General features: G+C 34.7%; 1 protein-coding gene across 1 annotated transcript in view; it reads right to left on the bottom strand.

Annotated features, from left to right (window-relative positions):
- Positions 1-20,359, bottom strand: part of ADGRF1 (adhesion G protein-coupled receptor F1) — a 40,745-nt gene that overhangs the window by 19,106 nt on the left and 1,280 nt on the right. Inside the window, exons 3-6 of the mRNA XM_051996692.1 lie at positions 19,201-19,374; positions 9,264-9,364; positions 4,465-4,523; positions 1,014-1,165 (exon numbers count right to left, since the gene is read on the bottom strand). Of these exons, the coding sequence (XP_051852652.1) occupies positions 1,014-1,165; positions 4,465-4,523; positions 9,264-9,364; positions 19,201-19,374 (486 nt within the window). The remainder of the gene's footprint in view (positions 1-1,013; positions 1,166-4,464; positions 4,524-9,263; positions 9,365-19,200; positions 19,375-20,359) is intronic.

The following is a 20,359-nucleotide window of genomic DNA, read 5'->3' on the forward strand; positions in this document are numbered from 1 at the left end:
AAATCTGAGGTTAGTAAGTAAAATTAAGCAATGTGTTCAACATCAAATAGTGAGTGGCAGAGCTGGGATTTGTCAGCTTCTGTCTCCAAACCCAGGTCTCTTTTCACTGTACCATATCACTTCCCCAGATCTCATTCAAGTCTAACTATGTTTTCTTTAGTGGAGACAGAAAAGACAAAGCAAATCTAGGTTGGAGAGGTCTAAGTTCAAGTGACAAAGACTGAGAAGAAAAGGTTCCTGGGAAAAAGAGTAAGTTGTTTGGGTTCAAATTTAGTTCAATCATTGCCTAAGAAAGAAGGAAAATTAAGTATTCTCAACATGGTTTCCTTAGGGACCATATCACTGTCATTCTTATGCAATCATTCCAACCACAGCTTCCAAAGATACCATACTTCTGCATGAGAGAAAAACATTGCATCAGTAAGCAGCAAGCATCTGAATGAGTCAGTGGAGCATAGAAAGTATCAGTCATCCTAATCCAATCAAGAGTAGCACCTGGCTCAAAGACCTCATTGCACACTTGCTATAGACCAGGGTTATCAAATACAAATGCCAAATAGAAAGGGAGGGGGGAGGGATGATAGGATACCTGTGGGTCACATGTTGACTTAATTTTAAAATTTAATATTGCCTATGTTTTATTGTATTTTTATTTATTTTGGTAAATATTTCCCAAATACATTTTAATCTGGCTCCTGGCCATACTGGGGAAATGTTGAATATCAGATTAGACATTTCTAGCGAAGTCCTTTAATATATATTTGTTGAATGAATGAATGAGAAATATTATACACATAAACTTTTATTTTCCAATGTTTCATTGAGCTCATATGTTTCATGTCAAAGGTATGATGTGTGATCTTTGACAAGTCATTTAACTTGTATGAGGTCTTCATTTCCATATCCATAACAGGAATGAGTGAGACTGTGTAGCCTTTAAGGTCCCTTCCAGCTCTTTGATTCCCATGAACAATAAAAACAAATTACAGAACAGAGTACTGAGAAATAGTTACCTTTTCCAAACACTCTGAAAGAGCTTTCTTCTATTATATAACTCTTTTTAAGGTTTGATTTCACCTTCCCAGAGACTTGCTTAACAGCAGCCAAAAGCTCAGATGTGCTGCTAGAACCGATGATTTCATATCCAACAATAATACTTCCTTCCCTAGAAGAATCACACGGAAAAGACCAATGTGAAATAGAAAAATGGAACAACATTAAGCCAAGATGGAACAAGTATAAGGCAGCTAGATATTTGTGGCAAGTGTTGCTATTTAGAGGGAAGGAGTTCCTCTCCAAGGGGAGATGTTTCATTCCTTCTAGCAGAATATTGGCGGCCTTATCAGCCATCTTCTCCTTCCACCTGAGCTGTCACTCTCCAAGATTGAAGGGTCATTTTAGTCCTCTCCTGGATCTTAAGGATGTCTCAGTAAGTTCCACCTTGTGAACAAAGTATTGGGATCATCAGGTGAGATTGGCTTCAAAGGCAGCATATGCTAGCTGCTTCCAAAGAGTCCTTCCCACTCCAAAGCCCATACCAAATTCAATCCTAATCTTTCCCAATTCCCATTTACCTTATTCTTCATTTCCATTGCATCCCTTGGAACCCTCCTCAATGACAAACAAAGTTTCCTTCAGCTTTGCATCTTCTGGTGCTCGGTGAAATCTATTGCCCTACTGTCTTCCCTGGAATCCCAAGTTCCATCTCTAGGGACTCTCTCTATGGCTGGCTGCTGCTTCCCTCACATAGCCTGATGCTTAGAATCAGAAGATGCAATTGATATATCTCTTGCTCCCCAGTGCTACTTTCAGACCTTCCCTTTTCTATCATCACTGACAAGTCTTTTTCTTCCTCAAAAGTCACTCTGTCTGGTCCTATCCAGTGCTGCTATCTTTAAAATATTTACAGCTCACGAGCAATAGCTTCAGTACCTTACTCACAATCTTTTACAGTGGCATCAAATTCAAATATAAAAAGAAGCACAAATCCATACATGATTGCTAAGTGATGCTGCAATGGATAGAATGCCGGCTATGGAGTCAGGAAGAGTCATCTATCTACCTGAATTCAAATTTGGGCTCAGACTCTTTTCTAGCTTTTCCTTATCAGGAAAATGAGCTGGAGAAGGAAATGGCAACTCATTCTAGTCAACTCTGCAAAGAAACTCCAAATGAATTACAAAATGGCAGACATCACTGAATAGCAGCAAATTCATCCATAAGGAACCTGCAAACCACATATTGACTGTTTTACAGCATATGTTATCTGTTTTGTTGTATTTTATTAAATATTTCCTAATTACATTTTAACCTGGTTATGCACCTTTGGATTCTGTGTTTGACACTTGATTCTAGTCCTTACCTTCTTTGAATACCCTGATTTCTCAGTTTTTTCACCTTTCTGGCTCCCCTCTTTCTTCAGTCTACCTCAAAAGGATAGGATATCTCATTAGATCTCTGTCTGACCCAGTAAACTTGCCCCATTTGCCAAGATTCCTAAGGAATGAGCTGTCAATAGCTATAATCACTGGGATTGCCCAACTGAGATGAATAATGTTATCTCAGTTTTATTTCCTACTCAGTGACTTATTGACACTATCTTGGTATCTGTATTGTCCTGAGGAAAGAACTCTATAATCTGAGAAATCTTTCTTCCAGATTAATATATCTTTGAAGGCAACCTGGTAGAGTTGTTAAAATGTTGGACATCAGAACATGTGGCTTATTGTCCCAGTTTTGCCATTAATAAACTGTGTGATATTGGGCAATTCAATTCAACTAATCTAAACAACTATTTGTTAAATTACTAATATAAATGATGTCATTGTTTCTGTTATTCAGTCATTTCAGCCATGTTTGACTTTTTGGGCCCAAATATATTGGAATGGTTTGCCATTCCCTTCTCTAGTTCATTTTCAGATGAGGAAACTGAGGAAAACAGGGCTAAGTGACTTGCCCAGAGTCACACCACTAGTAAATGTCTGAGGTTATATTTGAACTTAGGTCATCCTGACTCTAGGTCCAGTATCCTATCCATTGTTTTACCTTGTTATAGTAGGAGCTTTAAACAACAACAAAAAAAATCTGACACAGTTGCTGCTTTCAAAAAACTTATAATTGAATAGCAAATCACTTAGTTCCTCTAGGCCCCCAGTTTCTTAACTTCCAATGGAGAGGCTCCTTCTGTCCATGATATCTTTATCTGTTTACTGTTCTCAAAGTTATTTTAATAATTTACCAAAGGTTGTTCAACTGTGCTTCAATCTTAAAGGTATTTTAGCTTGAGGTGCAATTCAATCAATAAGCATTTAAGGCACCTACTATATGGAGATATAGTATAGATATGTGTACTGGAGATACACAAACAAAATTTCCTCAATAACAAACAGCTTCCACTCTGTTGCTGAGAAACATGTACACAAATGAGTCAATATAAGACATGTTTAAAATAGATGTAAAATCATTTCCCCAGGGATGGTTATTAAAAAAGGAAGACAACTTCCTATAGGAAGTAACATTTTGAGCTTTAAACAAAGTTAGAAATTCTATGAGCAAGCATATATGAAGAGATGGTAAATTCCAGAAACAGGGAACAACTGGTACAAATCATAGAAGTGGGTAATGGTATATGGTTTACTTGGAAAACAGAGTAAGTCAAGTGAAGTAATGTATTATAGGTCTTACAATGTATGCTTGGAGTCAGATTGGAAAGAGTGTTAAATGCAAAGAATACAATCCTTTATGATAAGAATGAAATGGAAAGGGATTGGTGAATATGTCCAAAGACCAATGTCTATAGTAAAGTAGGATGAATAGCAAATTGATGAAATATCTATCTACTGTGAACTAAATAGCCTTATAATTCAGCTCCTTTCATTTTATAGATGAGAAAACCAAAGCATAGAAAAGTTAAGTTGCTTATGCAAGGTCACTAATTAGTAAATAGATAATGCTTTAAACAGCATGAAATGTAAATCCCCTGGAAGACTGTAAACTTAAATATTTAGAGCAGTTAGCTCTCCAATTTCCAGGTCAGAGATTAGCTTTGAATTCCTGTGACAATATGGTGCAAGATTTATTGAAGCTTTAAATCTGTGATATTGTGATCTTATGAATAATTTATGCTTTATCTTCCCTATCCCTTTCCTATGGGACTCTTCATTCTACATGTCATAATTGCTATGTATATATCTTTTCTTCTCTATAAGACTATGAGTTCCACAATAGCAGAATTCAGTTCTTATATATCTTTGAACACTTTATACAGGCTTTTACAAACAGTAGACACTGAATAAATGCATGATGGATAGATGAATGGATACATGGGTGAATGTACAATGACAAAAATTTTTTTGAAAGAATGACGTCTTACCAAGTTTTGTAAAGTCACTGGAGAATGGCAATAGACATTTTTGCATTATACAATCGAGGGGTCTACCCTTCTGGAATAATTGGCCTACTTACCGAAACTGGGTGACACGAAGAAAATCAAAACCCGGAACCCATTTGTAGGCTTCCTTAAGCTGGGAAAAAGAACAGAGGGAACACTTTGATCTCATCTCCTTTGCCTTGGAAAGACATATGAGCAACCAGTGGAGACAAACAGGAAATTAACTAGATGAACAAGAAAGACCTGAAAAGACAGTGGGTACGACCTAAAAATTAAACAAGCAAGCCAAATAACAGTTGCCCTTTTATATATACATACATACATATGTATGTATATATATGGATATGGATATGTGTATATGTGTGTATACATGTGTGTGTTCATATGTATGAATAAATATGTGTATGTATGTATATAAATCTATTTATTTATTTATTTTAGGATTGTAGAAGGAATGAGCCAATAACAATATAGGATGGGAGATGCATTTAGTTTAGATGGTAAGTACTCTTACATATTCAGGCCAAATGTCTTTTCCCAATATAAGGAGGTAGTAGTTATTTAACATTAAACTAAATTCTAGAAAAAGACTGTGGCAGATAGCTTGCATGAACCTGACTGCCATCACTTATACCTGAATTATCCTAATCTGAAGAAAATCCAACCAATGATTTCTGGAACTCCATGAGGGATCTCTTAATTTTTCTCAGTACTTAAGTTCAAGGTCCAGAATTTTTCTATGAGGACTAGTCTTTTGTATAAAATCACATTATCTGAAAGTTAGAAAATACCCAGAGACCATGTGGGCTGACTCATACCTGAGAAAAGAAGACCTTGTACAACATTCCTGACAAGTACTTTGGTCATTCAACCTCTCTGACTTATGAGGAACTCACCACTTCCTGAAGTGTCCTGTTGTAATTTTTAGATAGAACAAATTGTAAGGAAGCTTTTCCTCATATTGAGAAGAAATTTGCCTATAGGCCACTTCCTTCCATTGTTTCTAGTACTGTCCACTGAAGAGAAACAGGGTAAGTACAATCCCCTTCTATGTAATTGTCTTTCAAATATATGAAGGCAGTTACCATAAGTCTTCTCTAGCTTAAACATTCTCATTTCCTTCAAACAACTCTCATATGTCATGATCTCTATCCTATTCATGAACTGGAATTCTTGCAAATTTATTCCAATTTCACCATTTGATAGGTTGAGGTACCCACAAGGTACAGTGAATAGAATCCTTGAGTCAGGAAAATATGAATTCAAATCTTTCCTCAGATACTTACTAGCTATGTGATCTTCAGATCATTCTGTTTACCTCAGTTCCCTTAACTATAAAAATAATAGCATCTGGTAGTAGCAACTACCTCCCAGGGTGTTGTGAGGATCAAATGAAATAATTTTGATTAAATGTCGAGCACATAGTAGGTACTGTATTAATACTAGCTATTAGCAAGCTCACAAAAAGTTCTTTTCTATAAATCAGTGGTTTTCGAAGTATATGTTTTGGTGCAATAGTAAACCCCAAGTTTGGGCTATATATTGTATGGAGTCTCACTTACAATTTCATGTATAGGTCTTATCTTTGTTGGAGTCTGCTTCAATTCCTTGCAGTATGAAAATCGTATCTTACAGTAAGTTAAAATTTAACAATACCATAAACATACCCCAAAATGTGAAGATGTCTTTAGTGGCACTCAAATGTATTTATCATTGTATCTCCCCTTGTGCCTAGAATACCACAAAATTTAGAACTGGGGCAACTTGCAGGAATGTTCAGTGTAATCACCTCAATTTATAGGTAAGCAAACTAAGTCCCAGAAAGAGAAGCTATGCTGTAAAAGGTTACACAGTAAGAAAAGTCAGGGCAAGAATCCTGATCTCCTGGCATCCAGTACATTTTTTGAAAGATAAATACTACTTTATGTAGTTCTTCCAGTAAGTATTCAATTAAGCTTTTTGAATGAATGAATAAATGAATGAATGAAAAATAGACAAAAATCAACCATTTTTAAAAATACAAATACCTGGGTGGTAAAAAGGGAACAATCAACAAATATTTATCTAGCACTTACTGTGTTAAAGGCTAATAAAATATCAGGGATGGACACTAGATTTTTTTGAAAAAGAAAACCATTGTCATACATTTAAAAGATATCATGTGGGTATGTTTTCTTTAGAAATAGATACACAAATTAAATGACTATGTTTACTCTCCAAAAGAGATTACAGAGAATATAAAAGCATGGCTATTGGCCAAAAAAGCTTTTACTGAGGTTATAGCCTAGATAGTAAGAAACAGGCAGTGAGAAAACTTTTTTTCCCTGTAGCATATTTGCTTCCATATAAGGGATATTTGAAACCTTTGTTTACTTTCCTCTTTCAGTAATAAAATAACTTATTACTATTATTATAAAAACAATAATTAATTAAAACTTATAAAACTTCATAAATAGTTTCCTGACAGTATTATGTTGTATAAAAGCATAGACTTTCAGAGATAGGAGGAACCTTAGGAATGATTTTATCTGGTTCTCTCGTTTTACAAATGGGGAAACTGAGGTTCAGGAAGTTTAAATAACAGTTTTGAGATCTTACAGAAGGAAAGAAGAACTAGAACACTAGTCTCCTGACTCTTGGACCAGATGCTATTCTAATACCACATTTTGCTCTCCTTAATACAGTCTTGTATACAGAGATTAATTTCATTCAACTGCAGTTCGGTAAAGTTGCCATCAATGTGAATACTACATCAACATATACCTAAATCTTTCTATGTCTTAATTAATAGTCTCCATGACTTGCCTGCTAAATAAGTAATTACCCTCTGACCAATCTTATAATAAGTTTCTTTCAAAACTTAGCTGCGATGGTTTGTAAATATTTGACACTTTGAATACATGGATTTTACTTGAAATCTTTCCAATTTGTGGGACCTATTGGAACTTACACTCCATCACTTTATATCTGGAGAACTCAAGGTCACCTCCATGTCATGGATAAAACACCAGAGCTTTCATAGCTGTTCTATTAAACTAAATAAAAGCTAATGCATTTTAATTTGTTTTCTTATCTGTATTTTCCTAATCATTAATTTTCAACAATAAGTACCAAGATTCTAAAATATTATAGGAATGGAGGGGAAGTATAATTTAAATTAGTTTATCCTTGTGCACCTTTAACCTATAAATAATGAGTTATTTTCTCTCAAATAATTTTTGATTAAAAATTCTGAAGGAAAAAAAAATTCTGAAGGTTAAAAATTCCCATAAAAAAGGAAGAACTCAATTGAGGCCCCAGAAATATAAGCACATTAGTTGAAGAATGCCACATTTATGGGCAGAGAAAATGTCTCTAGAATATAGATTTTTTTAAAAAAATTTATTTTATTTATTTGCTGAAGCAATTGGGGTTAAGTGATTTGCCCAGGGTCACACTGCTAGGAAGTGTTAAGTGTCTAAGTTCAGATTTGAACTCAGGTCCTCCTGACTTCAATGCTGGTATTCTCTCCACTGTACCAACTAGCTGCCCCTAGAATATAGATTTTTAATGAGTCCAAGGATAAATTTCAGGGGATCTATCAACTTAGACCTTTATTTTCACTAACCTCTACTTGAAATTTAGCATTTTTCTCAATCATTTAAAAACATTATCCTGAGAATGGGCACAATAGTTTCACCAGACTGCCAAAGGAATCCATAATACTATGATTGGCCGTGATTTCCCCATTCTTTATAATAAGGATTAGTTTTCCCTAAAAAGCAACAAGGGTTAGCTGGGTAGTGTATTGGATCGAATATTGATTCTGGAATCAGGAAGATCTGAATTCAAATCTGGCCTCAGATTCTTACTAACTATGGGACTTACTTGAGCAAGTCACTAAACTCTGTTTGCCTCAGTTCCTCATCTGCAAAATGAGCTGGAGATGAAAATGGTGAACCATTCCAGTATTTTTGCTAAGAAAACCTCAGTCACAAAGTTAAATATAACTGAAATGTCTCAAAAAAAAAAAAAAAGCAGAAAAGCTATTCCTGTAATTTCATTGGTCCTTGCCTTTACCTAAGGACATAAAAAATTCCACCCACATGGAGTCAGAATACATACAACTTGAATGAATTCTCAAGTGCTGTCAGTCACTCAGCCCTGCTGAGGAGAGCCATTAATATTTTCAAATGAGGGGAGCTGCATCCAGAGAAGCTACCATTGAATGTATATTGTGTATATCCTTACTGAATTAGAGCAAGATCAGCCTTCTTTTGTTAACTTTTCAATGACTTTGTGATTTTATTTCCTATCAACAATAAATCTGAATTAACAGGCTACTAAGTTAGGCCTGCCCCTAGTACTCAAAAAGATATTTAGAACCCTGTTGGTCTTACCAATGCTGTGCTCTATGAACAAAGTAAAAGTGAATTAGCTCAGAAGAAATATGAGATGCACAAAGTTAGAGAAGTCACCCCAAATATTCATAGGGACTATTTGTATCTGACTTGTGGCACAGCACTCTGAATTTGCATTGATCTGATCAGCCACAGACATAATGTAAGTTGACTCTAGCATAGTGATTGTCATTTTGGTCCTCTTGGGGAACAAATTACAGCAACAGCCACCTATAAAAATGATTATGAAAGAGCTGACTTCTAGGTATAGATATAAAATATAATCATAAATCTAAAGATAAGAGAGATACAAATAAATAACAACATGTACAGGCAGAACTCTATGAACATGTATATCTGTCTATCTATTGTCACTTCATTATATAATGATAGACAATCACAAAATCTCAAAGTTGTAAGGGGACTTCAATCCAAACAATGCATAAACAGGAATCCTTCCAATAATCTTGCTGGCAAATGAGAAAAATGTTTACTTGGATTTCAATGCCCGTCGTGTAGTTGGAGTATAGTGCAGATGATGAATTCAGGAGATCTGTTCCAAATTTCTCAAGAATTTTAAAAGTGCCAAAAATTTCTGTGAAATTTGAGAGAGAGAGAGAGAGAGAGAGAGAGAGAGAGAGAGAGAGAGAGAGAGAGAGAATTTTAATAAAAATTTATGTACAAGTCACTAACTGGAGTTTATAGAGTTAACACAAAAATGAAGCAGTAGGCTTCCTAAAAACATTTGTTCATTGCCTACTGACCTTTGAAAGCCATATTTCAGATTATTTGGATGACAGTACTAAAATCAAATTAATTCTAATCATAATGACCATGATTTTTAGGTTCCTTTATAGTTAAAAAAAAATGCTTTCATATCTATTATCTAACTCAATAATCTGATTCGGATGGCAGTTTTTTTATCTAGAATTTTCAATCACAGAGTTAGGGATAGTCTTAAAAAATAGAAAATGTTATGAAATAATGTTGTTCAGTCATTCAGAAATGTCTGACTCTTTGTGACTCCGTGGACCATATTACAACAGGTCTTTCTATCCTCTACTATTTTCTGAAGTCTGTCCATGTTTATTCCTTCCATGACACGATTTATGCATCTCATCTCCCGATGTCTCCTTTCACTTTTTCATTCAATCTTTCTGAACATTAAGGTCTTTTTCAATAAGTCCCATCTACTAATTATACAGTTAAAAATATTTAAGTTCCAGCTTCAGTATGTGAACTTCCCACAAAGAGGCTGAATTAATTTCTTCAAATACTGTCTGAGTTGATCTCTTTGCTATCCAAGGAATTCTCAAAATTCTTTTCTAGTCCCATAATTGGAAAGTATTAATTCTTTATTACTTAGCTTTACTTATAGTTCAACTCCCACAGCCGTACATTGCTATTGGAAAAGCCATAGGTTTGACTATATGGATCTTTGATGACAAGATGACATCTCTGCTTTTTAGCATATTGCCCACATCTGTTATTGCTTTTCTTTCAAGGAGCAAACATCTTTTAATTTCATGGCTTTAGTTACCATCTACAAGGGTCTTTGAACCCAAGAATATAAAATCTGACACTTCTCCATTCTTCTCCTTCTATTTGCCAGCAGGTGATGGGACCACTTGCCATGGTCTTAGGATTTTGTTTTGTTTTGTTTATGTTAAGCTTCAGGTCAGATTTTATACTCTTCCCTTTCACCTTCATCAAGAAAGTTCTTAATTCTTCTTCATTTTCTGCCATCAGAATGGTATAGTCTGCAAAAAGAGGTTAATTTCTCCTGGAAACTTTACTTCTGGCTTTTGATTCAACTAGCTCGCCATTTTATATGATGAACACTCTATACAAGTTAAATAAATAAGGTGACAATATACAGCCTTGTAATACTCTTTTTCTAAACTTAAACCAATCAGTTGTTCCATGTTTAGTTCTAATGGTTGCTCCTTAGACTGCATACAGTTTCTTCAGGAGATGAGTAAAATGATCTAGTACTCCCATCTCTTTGAGACTTGCCACATACTGTTATGATCCACAAAGTCAAAGGCTTTAGCATAGTTGATGAAGCAGACTCTAAATAACTCCCACATCAGGATTTCCATGTATTTGAGATTTTACCATTATAACTTCATTAATTTATTCAAGTTTATTTGGTGCTATTCAATCTAATTCAATGAGCATTTATCATTTCTGCTATGTAAAACACAGCATGTTATTATTGTTAAGTATAAAAGAAGCAAAGGCAGGAAAACTTCCAAACTTGCCTACAAGGCAATTAAATTCAATTTGAAGCATGAAGTGGAGTAGAGAAAATAAGGAAACTAGAGAAAAGATCTGTGATTTTATTTATATAAGGAACTCCTAGATGAGAAACTCCCCATACCAATGGTGGGTAACTCTTTTCTTGCAGTTTTTATTTTTAGAAAGACATCAGGGGGCACTGAGAAATTAAATGACTTTAATATACAGGATCATCCAAGCAATACATGTAAGAGATGAAAGTTGAACTCAAGTCTTCTTGAGTTCTTGAGGTACTGGGGATACTTATATAAAAGTGAGATAGTCCTTTTCCTCAGAGTTTACATTCTAATATTAGGGGATAACAAAAATTATGGAACTATAGCCAAAAAAAGGATTTATTTGAGAAAGCACAGAGAGGGCAAATGTAACAAGAAGGCTTTGAAAAATTTCACTTCAATAAGTGAAGATAAATGAAGAGAGAGTATGTTTCAAGTTTGGAGGATGATAAGCTAAGTATATGGTCATAGGGAATGAAACAATATAGAGAGTAGCTAACAGTCTAGTTTGGTGGAGGTATAAAATATCTTATTAACAGTAATGTGAAATAAGGTTGGAAATATAAGTAGGATTTAGATTGTGGAAGACTTTTAACTGTGGAACAATTAGCTAAGTTTATATTTAATCTTAGAAATAATTGAGAACCACTGAAAATTTCTATGCATGAGTGATATGGCTAGGCACAAATATTAGGGAGATAATATTGGCAGCTGTATGGAGCATAAATTAGAGAGGGAAACAAATGGAGATGAGAGAAAAGGGAATAAATATTTGTATGCTATCCACTATGTGTTAGGAATTGGGCTAAGTACTTTTTACAAATACTATCTTATTTGTTCCTCACAACAACCTTAGGAGGCAGGTGCTACTATTGTCTCCATTTGACAGTTGAAGAAACTGAAATTAAGTGACTTATCTAAAGTCAAACAGCTTGTAAATGTCTGAGATTGTATTTGAATTCAGGTCTTCCTGATTGCAAGCCCAGTGCTCTCTCCACTAAAACTCCTAGTTACTAGGTAACAAAGAGATGGATATCTGTGTAAAGAGCCAACTGTCTTTGAGAGAAATGATGAGAAACCCTGTGTAAAATGTTTTGTAAACCTTAAAGCACGATAAAAATGTTAGTGGTGATAATGTGGTGTGGTGATAATGAAGAGAACTATGATGGTGGTGGTGATAATGTTGATAGTGGTGATGGTGATGGTGATAATGAAGAGAACAATGGTGATGATGATGATGATGATGATGATGATGATGATGGTAGTAATGGAGGTGGTGATGAAGAGAATGATTATGATGGTGGTAGTGATGATGTTGATAGTGGTGATGGTGATGATGAAGAGAATGATTTTGAGGGCAATAATAATGATGGTGGTAGTGGTTATTTTGAAAAGAACAACAATGATGGTGATAATGATGATGGTGATAGAGGTGGTAGTGGTGGTGGTGCTGATGAAGAGAACAGTGGTGATGATGATGATGACAGTAATGCTAGCAGTAGAGGTGGTGAGAAAGAAAATGATGATGATGGTGGTGATGATATTGATAGTTTGGGTAGTGATGATGAAGAAAACGATGAGATGATGATGATGATGATGATGATGATGATGATAGTACAAGTGGTAGAAGTGGTGAAGAAGAGAATAATGATGATGGTGGTAATGATATTGTTAGTGGTGGTAGTAATGATGAAAAGAATGATGATGAGGGTAATAATAATGGTGGTGGTGGTTATTTTGAAGAAAAAAGTAATGATGGTGATAATGATGATGGTAGTAGAGGTAGTAGTGGTGGTGGTGATGATGAAGAGAACAATGGTGATGATGATGATGATTATGATGATGATGATGATAGTGGTGATGATGGTAATGGTAGTAGTGGAGGTGGAAGAGAATGGTGATAGTGGTGATAGTAATGATGCTAATGATGATGACCTGAACAAGGATGGTGAATGTATGAGTAGACAAAAGGAAGTGGATTTGATAGATATTCTGGAGATAGCCTCAGTAGGATTTGGCAGATGGGAAAGTGTTCTGACTTCATATCTCTCTTCAGGCATTTTTGGTCCTGACCAAATTACTTAGTCTCAGTTTCCTCATCTGAGGGAGAGAATAGAGGCAGGTAGGTGATGCAGCAGATAGAATCCCGAGTCTAAAGTTAGTTAGACCTGAATTCAAATTTGATATCAGACACTTCCTCGTTTTGAGACTCTGGACAAATAATCTCAGCTTCCTCAACTACAAACGGAGATAATAATTATAGCACTTACCTCTAAGAATTGTTGAGGAGATCAAATAAGATAATGTTTGTAAGGCACCTGGCACATAGATGCAATAATAGACATCTAATAAATGCTTACTCCTTCCATCCAACTCCAAAATAGGAATAACACTATTTACACAGCCTCCATCGCAAAGTCATTGTGAAAAAATCACTACAAATCTTTAAGTGTTATGTTACTATGAACTATGGTTGTTGACAGCTTCTCAGATGTCCTGGAAATAGTTAAAAAGAATTGTAAGGTTTTGAATCAATGTGATCTAGGAAAATTAGAAAACCAAACCATAGCTGGAGGTTAAGGAGAACCAAGAGAATGTTAAGGATGTGTCTCCTGATTATAAACTCAACTTTTGGATTTTAGTCTTCCCTCCTTATTTGTCATGCCTCTCTTGAAGAAATTTATAGAAGGCTAATCTTTGATAGGGCAGCTGGATATGTGCATTAGATACTGGACTTGAAGTCAGGAAGACTCATCTTCATGAATTCAAAACTGGCCTCAAACACTTAGCTGCTATGTGATTCTGGGCAAGTCATATAACCCTGTTTGCCTCAGTTTCCTCATCTGTAAAATAAACTGGAGAAGGAAATGGAAAACCACTCAATATGTATCTTTGTTGAGGAAACTCCAAATGAGGATATGAAGAATTGGACATGACTGAAAGCAACTGAACAACAATAACAATCTTGGATAGATTTGATAGCTTATTCATTTTCCTACTGGGGAAAAAAATCAAGAATGAAGGACGATGTGCAAAAATGTTTGTAGCAGCTCTTTTTTGTGGTAGCAAAGAATTGGAAAAGGAGTATTTGCCCACCAATTGGGGAGTGTCTGAACAAGCTGTGATACATGAAGGTAATGGAATATTATTCTCCTATAAAAATGATAAATAAGCTGATTCTAGAAAGGTCTGGAAAGATTTACAAGAACTGATGCTGAGCAAAACAAGCAGAACCAGGAATACATTGTATATGGTAACAGCAAGAATGTGTGATGATCAACTATGAAAGGCTTGGTTCTTCTCAGTGGTTCAGTGATCCAAAGCAATCCCAATAGACTTTGGACAGAAAATGCCATCTGCATTCAGAAAAAGACCTAAGGAGATTGAATGTAAATCAACAAATTCTATGTTCATTTTTTTCATGTTTTTAAATCTCTCATGATTTTTCCCTTTTGCTTTATTTTTTTCTCCCAACATGATTCATAAAGCAAGTGTTTTAAAAATAAATATACTACAAAAAATAAAACACAACACACACAAAGAATGAAAGACAAACAACAATAAACTGAGATGAGTGTTGGGAATTGTGTGAGAGACATGACAAATCCCTTCTGATTCTGACACTATGAACATCTTTACTTTTCTGACAGTAATAAATGAAAAATCCAAAAAAAATAGGGATTTATATTGGAAAGTCTGTTTTTTGCAAAATTTTTTGCCAAGATTTGTCTGTCTCAATGAATATCTTACTGGACCATTTATTTCTCTCTTGCTGTACTTTCTTCTTTATTAAAGTAGACAGTCAATACTAACTGACCGGAAAGTCAAAATTATAAGACTCTCTCATTTATAAAATGCCATAATTTGCAACTTCATAATGAAGAATCACAGCCATATTTCTAGAATCTACTCCATCATTGTGAGAGGAGAGCATACTGATGAAGGATAATACAGCAAACATGGTAAACGTGAGATTTTATAGATGTTGATGAATATAGCGGTAAGTAGCTCTATGGCAGAGCCTGGCCTTCATTTTCCTGAGTTTAAATCTGTCCTCAGACACTTACTAGCTGTGTGATTCTGGACAAGTCACTTAACCCTCTTTATCTTTGTTTCCTTGTCTGTAAAATGAGCTGGAGAAGGAAATGGTAAACTATTCCAGTCTTTGTCAAGAAGAAAATTCCAAATGGGATTGTGAAAAGTTGAACACAAATGAAAACATCTCAACAATAACAACACAGATTCAATTCTAGAATTTTAAATTAAGTTGGTGAAGGACACTAAACACAACACAAAGGGATAGATTTTTTGTGGGGGAGGGAAATAGTATTTTGATTTAGGTTTTTAAATTATACTGGGGAAAATAGGAGGATTAAAGAAATGATAAAAAAAATTTTTGAGATATATGGTTTGACAATAACAAAAAAAAAGGTGTTGAATTATGATTTTGCTTCTGTTTGCTCTGTTAGGAGGATAGTAGGGATACAATGGGAAGAGCTGACTTTAGATTTGAGGTTCAAATCTTATTTTATTATTTTTAGATATTTAATATCTTTAAAAGATCCTAAAGAACAAGAGAGGCATTGTAGGATTGAATAACTGATAATGATCTGATTTTAAAATAAGTAAACAAGGATGAAGAAGTAAAGAATGGGGTCTATGAAAATTATAGGTTAGTGAAATTGGCTCTGATCTAAGAAAAATTCCAAAATGTATTGGTGAACAGGATAATTAGCAAATACTTAGAAGAGGAAGTAATGATCACAAAAAAAAAGTTTTATTAAAATCATATCTTGTCCCACCCATTTCATTTCCTATTTTCAAAGGGTTACCAGCTTGGTAGGTCAGGGAAATTCTGTAGATAAAATTTACCTAACATTTAGGAAAGCATTTGACTAGCATGCTATTCTTGAGGACAAGATGAAAAGATGTGGGCTACATGAGAATAGGTATATATGGAGCTGATTCAATGGCAAGATCCAAAGAATAGTATTAATGGTTCAATGTCACTACAGAAGAGAATTTCTAGTAGGATTTTATGAGGATGTATTTGGTCTCATGCTTTTTGTCATTTATATCAGTAAAGAGGATAAAGACAATCACATTTATAAACAAAAAACATATCAAAATTCAACAAAATATCTCAATAGCCTTGAATGTTGCATTAAATCTAAAAGATAAAGTTTAATAGTGATAAAATGTACACTTTAGTTAAAAAAAATAAACTTTTCAAGTTTAAGATGGGAAAGACTTAGCTAGATCATTTGAAAAAGATCTAAGGATTTTTGTGGCCTATAAGCTCAATGTGACTCAAGAATGTGATGTTACTAAATTAAATAATGTCCTCTTAAGTTGTATTAAGAAAAGCAATGGGTCCAGAATAAAGAAGAGGATAATCTTCCTCTCTTTTGCCCTTTGCAATATTGTATTCTTTTTAAGATGCCACATTTTAGGAAAAAAACATCAATAAGCTGGAAAATGTCTAGAAAATGACAACCATGGTGATAAGGGACTTTGAGGTGGTACTATATAATTTTTTTTTTTTTAAGGAAATAGAGACAGAAAAGAAAAAAAAAAAACCTTAAAGACAGGGAAGCCTAATGACTGACTTCAAGTATTCGAATGAAGGGCTATGGAATCTGAGAGAAAATAGCTTAGTTTTCTTGCCTTGAAATACCAAAACTGGGAGCAACACAGAATTTACATTGAGACAAATTTAAATTTGATACAAAGAAAGACGTCCTAACAGAATTATCTATAAGTTATTCATCCAATATAAAGCCTTGTCCAGTAGGATAGTAGATTCTTCTTCATTAGAGCTCTTTGGCCAAAGGTTATATGACTATTTATCAGGTCTTTTGTACTGGCATTAATTCTTATTCAAATAGGTATTGGAGTCAGTGGTCACTAAGGTTTTTGTATTTGAACCTGGTTATATGAGCAGAAATGGTTTGTTGATTTTTCTTTTAATAAGTCCTTTCAATGCATTATGGGGAGTTTACATGGTAATTAGGGAACTTATAACAGCCTAATGGGCTTTCCCAAAGTTTCTGGTTGGGAATTTGAGCCAAGAAAAATGTGAAAGACCTAAGATTTTCTGGACTTTCCATTGCACAGGCATCTTGACATAAGAGGTACATTTAACTCAACACCTCTTCTGTATTCATAAAGGATTGCTTTTAGATTTTATGGCGTTTAGAGCAAAGTTGGATTCAAAGGAGTAGAGAAGCAATCAAAGGTTTATCCACACTAGGGGAAATTTTGGGAAATGGGATAGATTTAAGATCAATTGAAATTCTCTCCTATGCTTTATTTAGACATTCCTGCAATTTAGTTGGGGCCAGGGAGTGGGGAAAGGGAGTGGTATCTCACTTTCATTTCTATTTCTCTTGTCACTATAGTAGTCTTTTTTTTTTTTTTTACCATATTGCTTATATTGGAGCTTTTAAAGAAGCCTCCTATTCATCCCAAATTAGTATGTGAATTATTGAAATAGATCTTTAATTGCTCTTGTTCTCTGTTCCAACTCTCACCTCCAAGTCTCTAGCTCATTCTAATACATCTACATATTTTTGCAAGATTACTTTTTATAAAATACTAGTTTCATTATGTCACTTCTTTAAGTTTTAAAAAATAACTATAATGACTTCTTTCCTATGGTCTCTTGGAACAATTGCAAAATACTTAGCATTCAAGGTCTCATTTAACTGTCCCCCTTCTAACCTCATCTTTCAGTCTTTTCCATATGTTCCTTTCATTCTAGTCTGGACAGTCTTATAAGTGCCCTACACATAGATCATAGAACTTAGAATCTTAGGAGCTAGAAGGGACATTAAAAATTCATTATTTAATTCCTTTAGATATTATTTTCTTCATTTAATAAAACAAGGAGATTGGACTAGATGGCCCCTCAGCATTCTTCTAGCACCAAATTGAGGATCCTGGTCTAACCCTTTCATTATATGGTTGAGAAAACTCAAGCTCAGAGAGGCTATGAATTGCTCAGAGTTAATTAATTGCTTGCTCAATCAATTAACAAGCATTTATTAGGCATTTGCTATTTGCTAGGCATCACATTGACAGTAACAAGTGAGTCAATTACTGTTCTCAAGAATTATATTCTAATAAGGAAGATAGCATGCCCATATAGAATTATTTATATTTCTTTTTAAATAGTGTTTTATTTTTTTCCAATTACATTAAAGATAGTTTTCAACACTCACTTTTATAAGATTTTGAGTTCCATATTTTTCCCTCCTTCCTTTTCTTTCATCCTCCCCAAAATGGCAAGCAATCTAATAAAGGTTATGTGTGTACAATCATTACAAAATATGGGGAAGGATTGTACTAACAGCTAGGAAGACTAATAAAGACTTCATATAGAAACTGGTGCTTGAGCTGAGTCTCCCTTTTTCTCTGACCCACTCTGGCAAGTAGCAGTTAAAAGTAGCTTGAGCTCACTGGATTGGTCATGGAGCAGCTCCATAATGTCACCCAAAACATAAAGTCCAAGATAGTCCCCCTAGTTTATCCCCTACCAAAAATTAGAACTGAGTTGAAAGCAGGGAATTCAGCCAACTCTGGCTTTTAGCACCAGAGTCTTAATCTCTGCTTTGGTCTGATATTTTAAAACTTTCTTTTAACCCACTCATTCCATGTTCCTCACTGCTTTCTCCCATCCTTTAAGAGTCTGTAGGAAGAGATGGGGGTGATGATGCCAGGAGATACAGCAACAAGGTTCAGGTGCTTGGCTAGTATAGCTCTATCTATATAGAGTCATAGATTTAGAATTGAAAGGTCCCTTAGAGATCATGGGGTCCAACCCTCTCATCTTACAAATGAGGAAACTGACGTTCAGAAAGGCAGAATGACTTGTCCAGCATCCTTCAGGCAGTAAATAGGTATAATTAAGATATGAACCTATGTTCTTTGACTGTAAATCCAATATACTTTATAGAACCTATGATGCCCATCTGTGACTCTCTTAACTCTGAAAATCTATTGCACTCCTCAAATATTAGAAGCTTTCTCTTAGGGATCACTGTTAGGGTGAGAAATAAAGTGTGTCAAGCTTAGAGGAAAGCTTTTCCCATTCTTCCCTCTCCAAGCATTCTATAGTATTCAATGCTCTTACTTGTCTTCTCACAGAAGTTGATGCTGTCATGAAGATTGTACAACTGACAGTCACAGCTTTGATGTGTCTCAGTCTTTTTAAGATGGCATCTCCTGGGATCCAGGCAAGTGTAAGGAAACCAGTGGTAACCATCCTCACAAGCACATCTTAAGGTTCCATTCAGGATGCTACAATCTGCATAGAAGAAGGAAGAGATAAAAAAATAAGTGCTTGTTTTTAAGTAAAATTTTATTGTTAGTTAAATAATTCCCAGTTACATGTGAAAATAATTTAATATTCATTCTTAAAAAATTTGAGTTGCCAATTCTCTCTCCCCCATCCCTTAAAAAGGCAAGCAATATATCAATTATATATGTAAAGTCATGCAAAATATCTTCCCATAATAGCCCAGAATAAATGTTCATTAAGTACCTACTATAAATGGTTCTCACAAATAATATTACATTAGAAGAAAGGTTGGAATTTTTATTGGGTCTAATATGTATATGTTCAATCATTAAGAGAAAAAATGCTTTATATGGATTTAATCATTCAGTCAAAGGGAAAGAAAACTAGATTTGAAGTCAGAGGATTCAAATCCAAATCCTGGCTCTATTTTAATATCTGTGTGATTTTGGATGCCTCTTTAATTCTTCTAAGTGCTCATTTTCCACATTTGATTGGAATCGGTGCCCTCTAAAATTGGCACATAATAAGATCCTAATATTTGTTGACTGAATACCAGTCATTAATTACATAAAGTTTCAATTGGGAAGAGAATGGAAGAGAAACCAGAGCTTGGAGGCAGGAGCCCCAGGTGATCAAAAAATCACAAAGGCTACTACCTGGGAAAGTAAGAGTTTTTAAGGGTTCAGGACCTTAGGAAATTTGGAAATTACTGGGGAAGTTGAAATAAAATATGAAGATCCTGTATCAGAGAGGTCAAATACAATAAAATAGGTTCTAAAAGTAAGAAGTAAATCTTAGAATGTGACAAGGCAGAGTATGATAATGGAGCTGTGAGTGATCTTAGAAACCATTAAGGCTAATCTCATTTTACAAATGAGAAAACAGATCTGAGAGGATAAATGGCTTATCTAGTGTCCCACATTTATTAAGTTTCTAAGGCAGTATTTTAACTCAGGTCTTCATAGCTCCAACTTCTACTGTGCCACATAAT

This window comes from Antechinus flavipes, chromosome 4, assembly GCF_016432865.1.
Source record: "Antechinus flavipes isolate AdamAnt ecotype Samford, QLD, Australia chromosome 4, AdamAnt_v2, whole genome shotgun sequence".
NCBI classification, from domain to species: domain Eukaryota; kingdom Metazoa; phylum Chordata; class Mammalia; order Dasyuromorphia; family Dasyuridae; genus Antechinus; species Antechinus flavipes.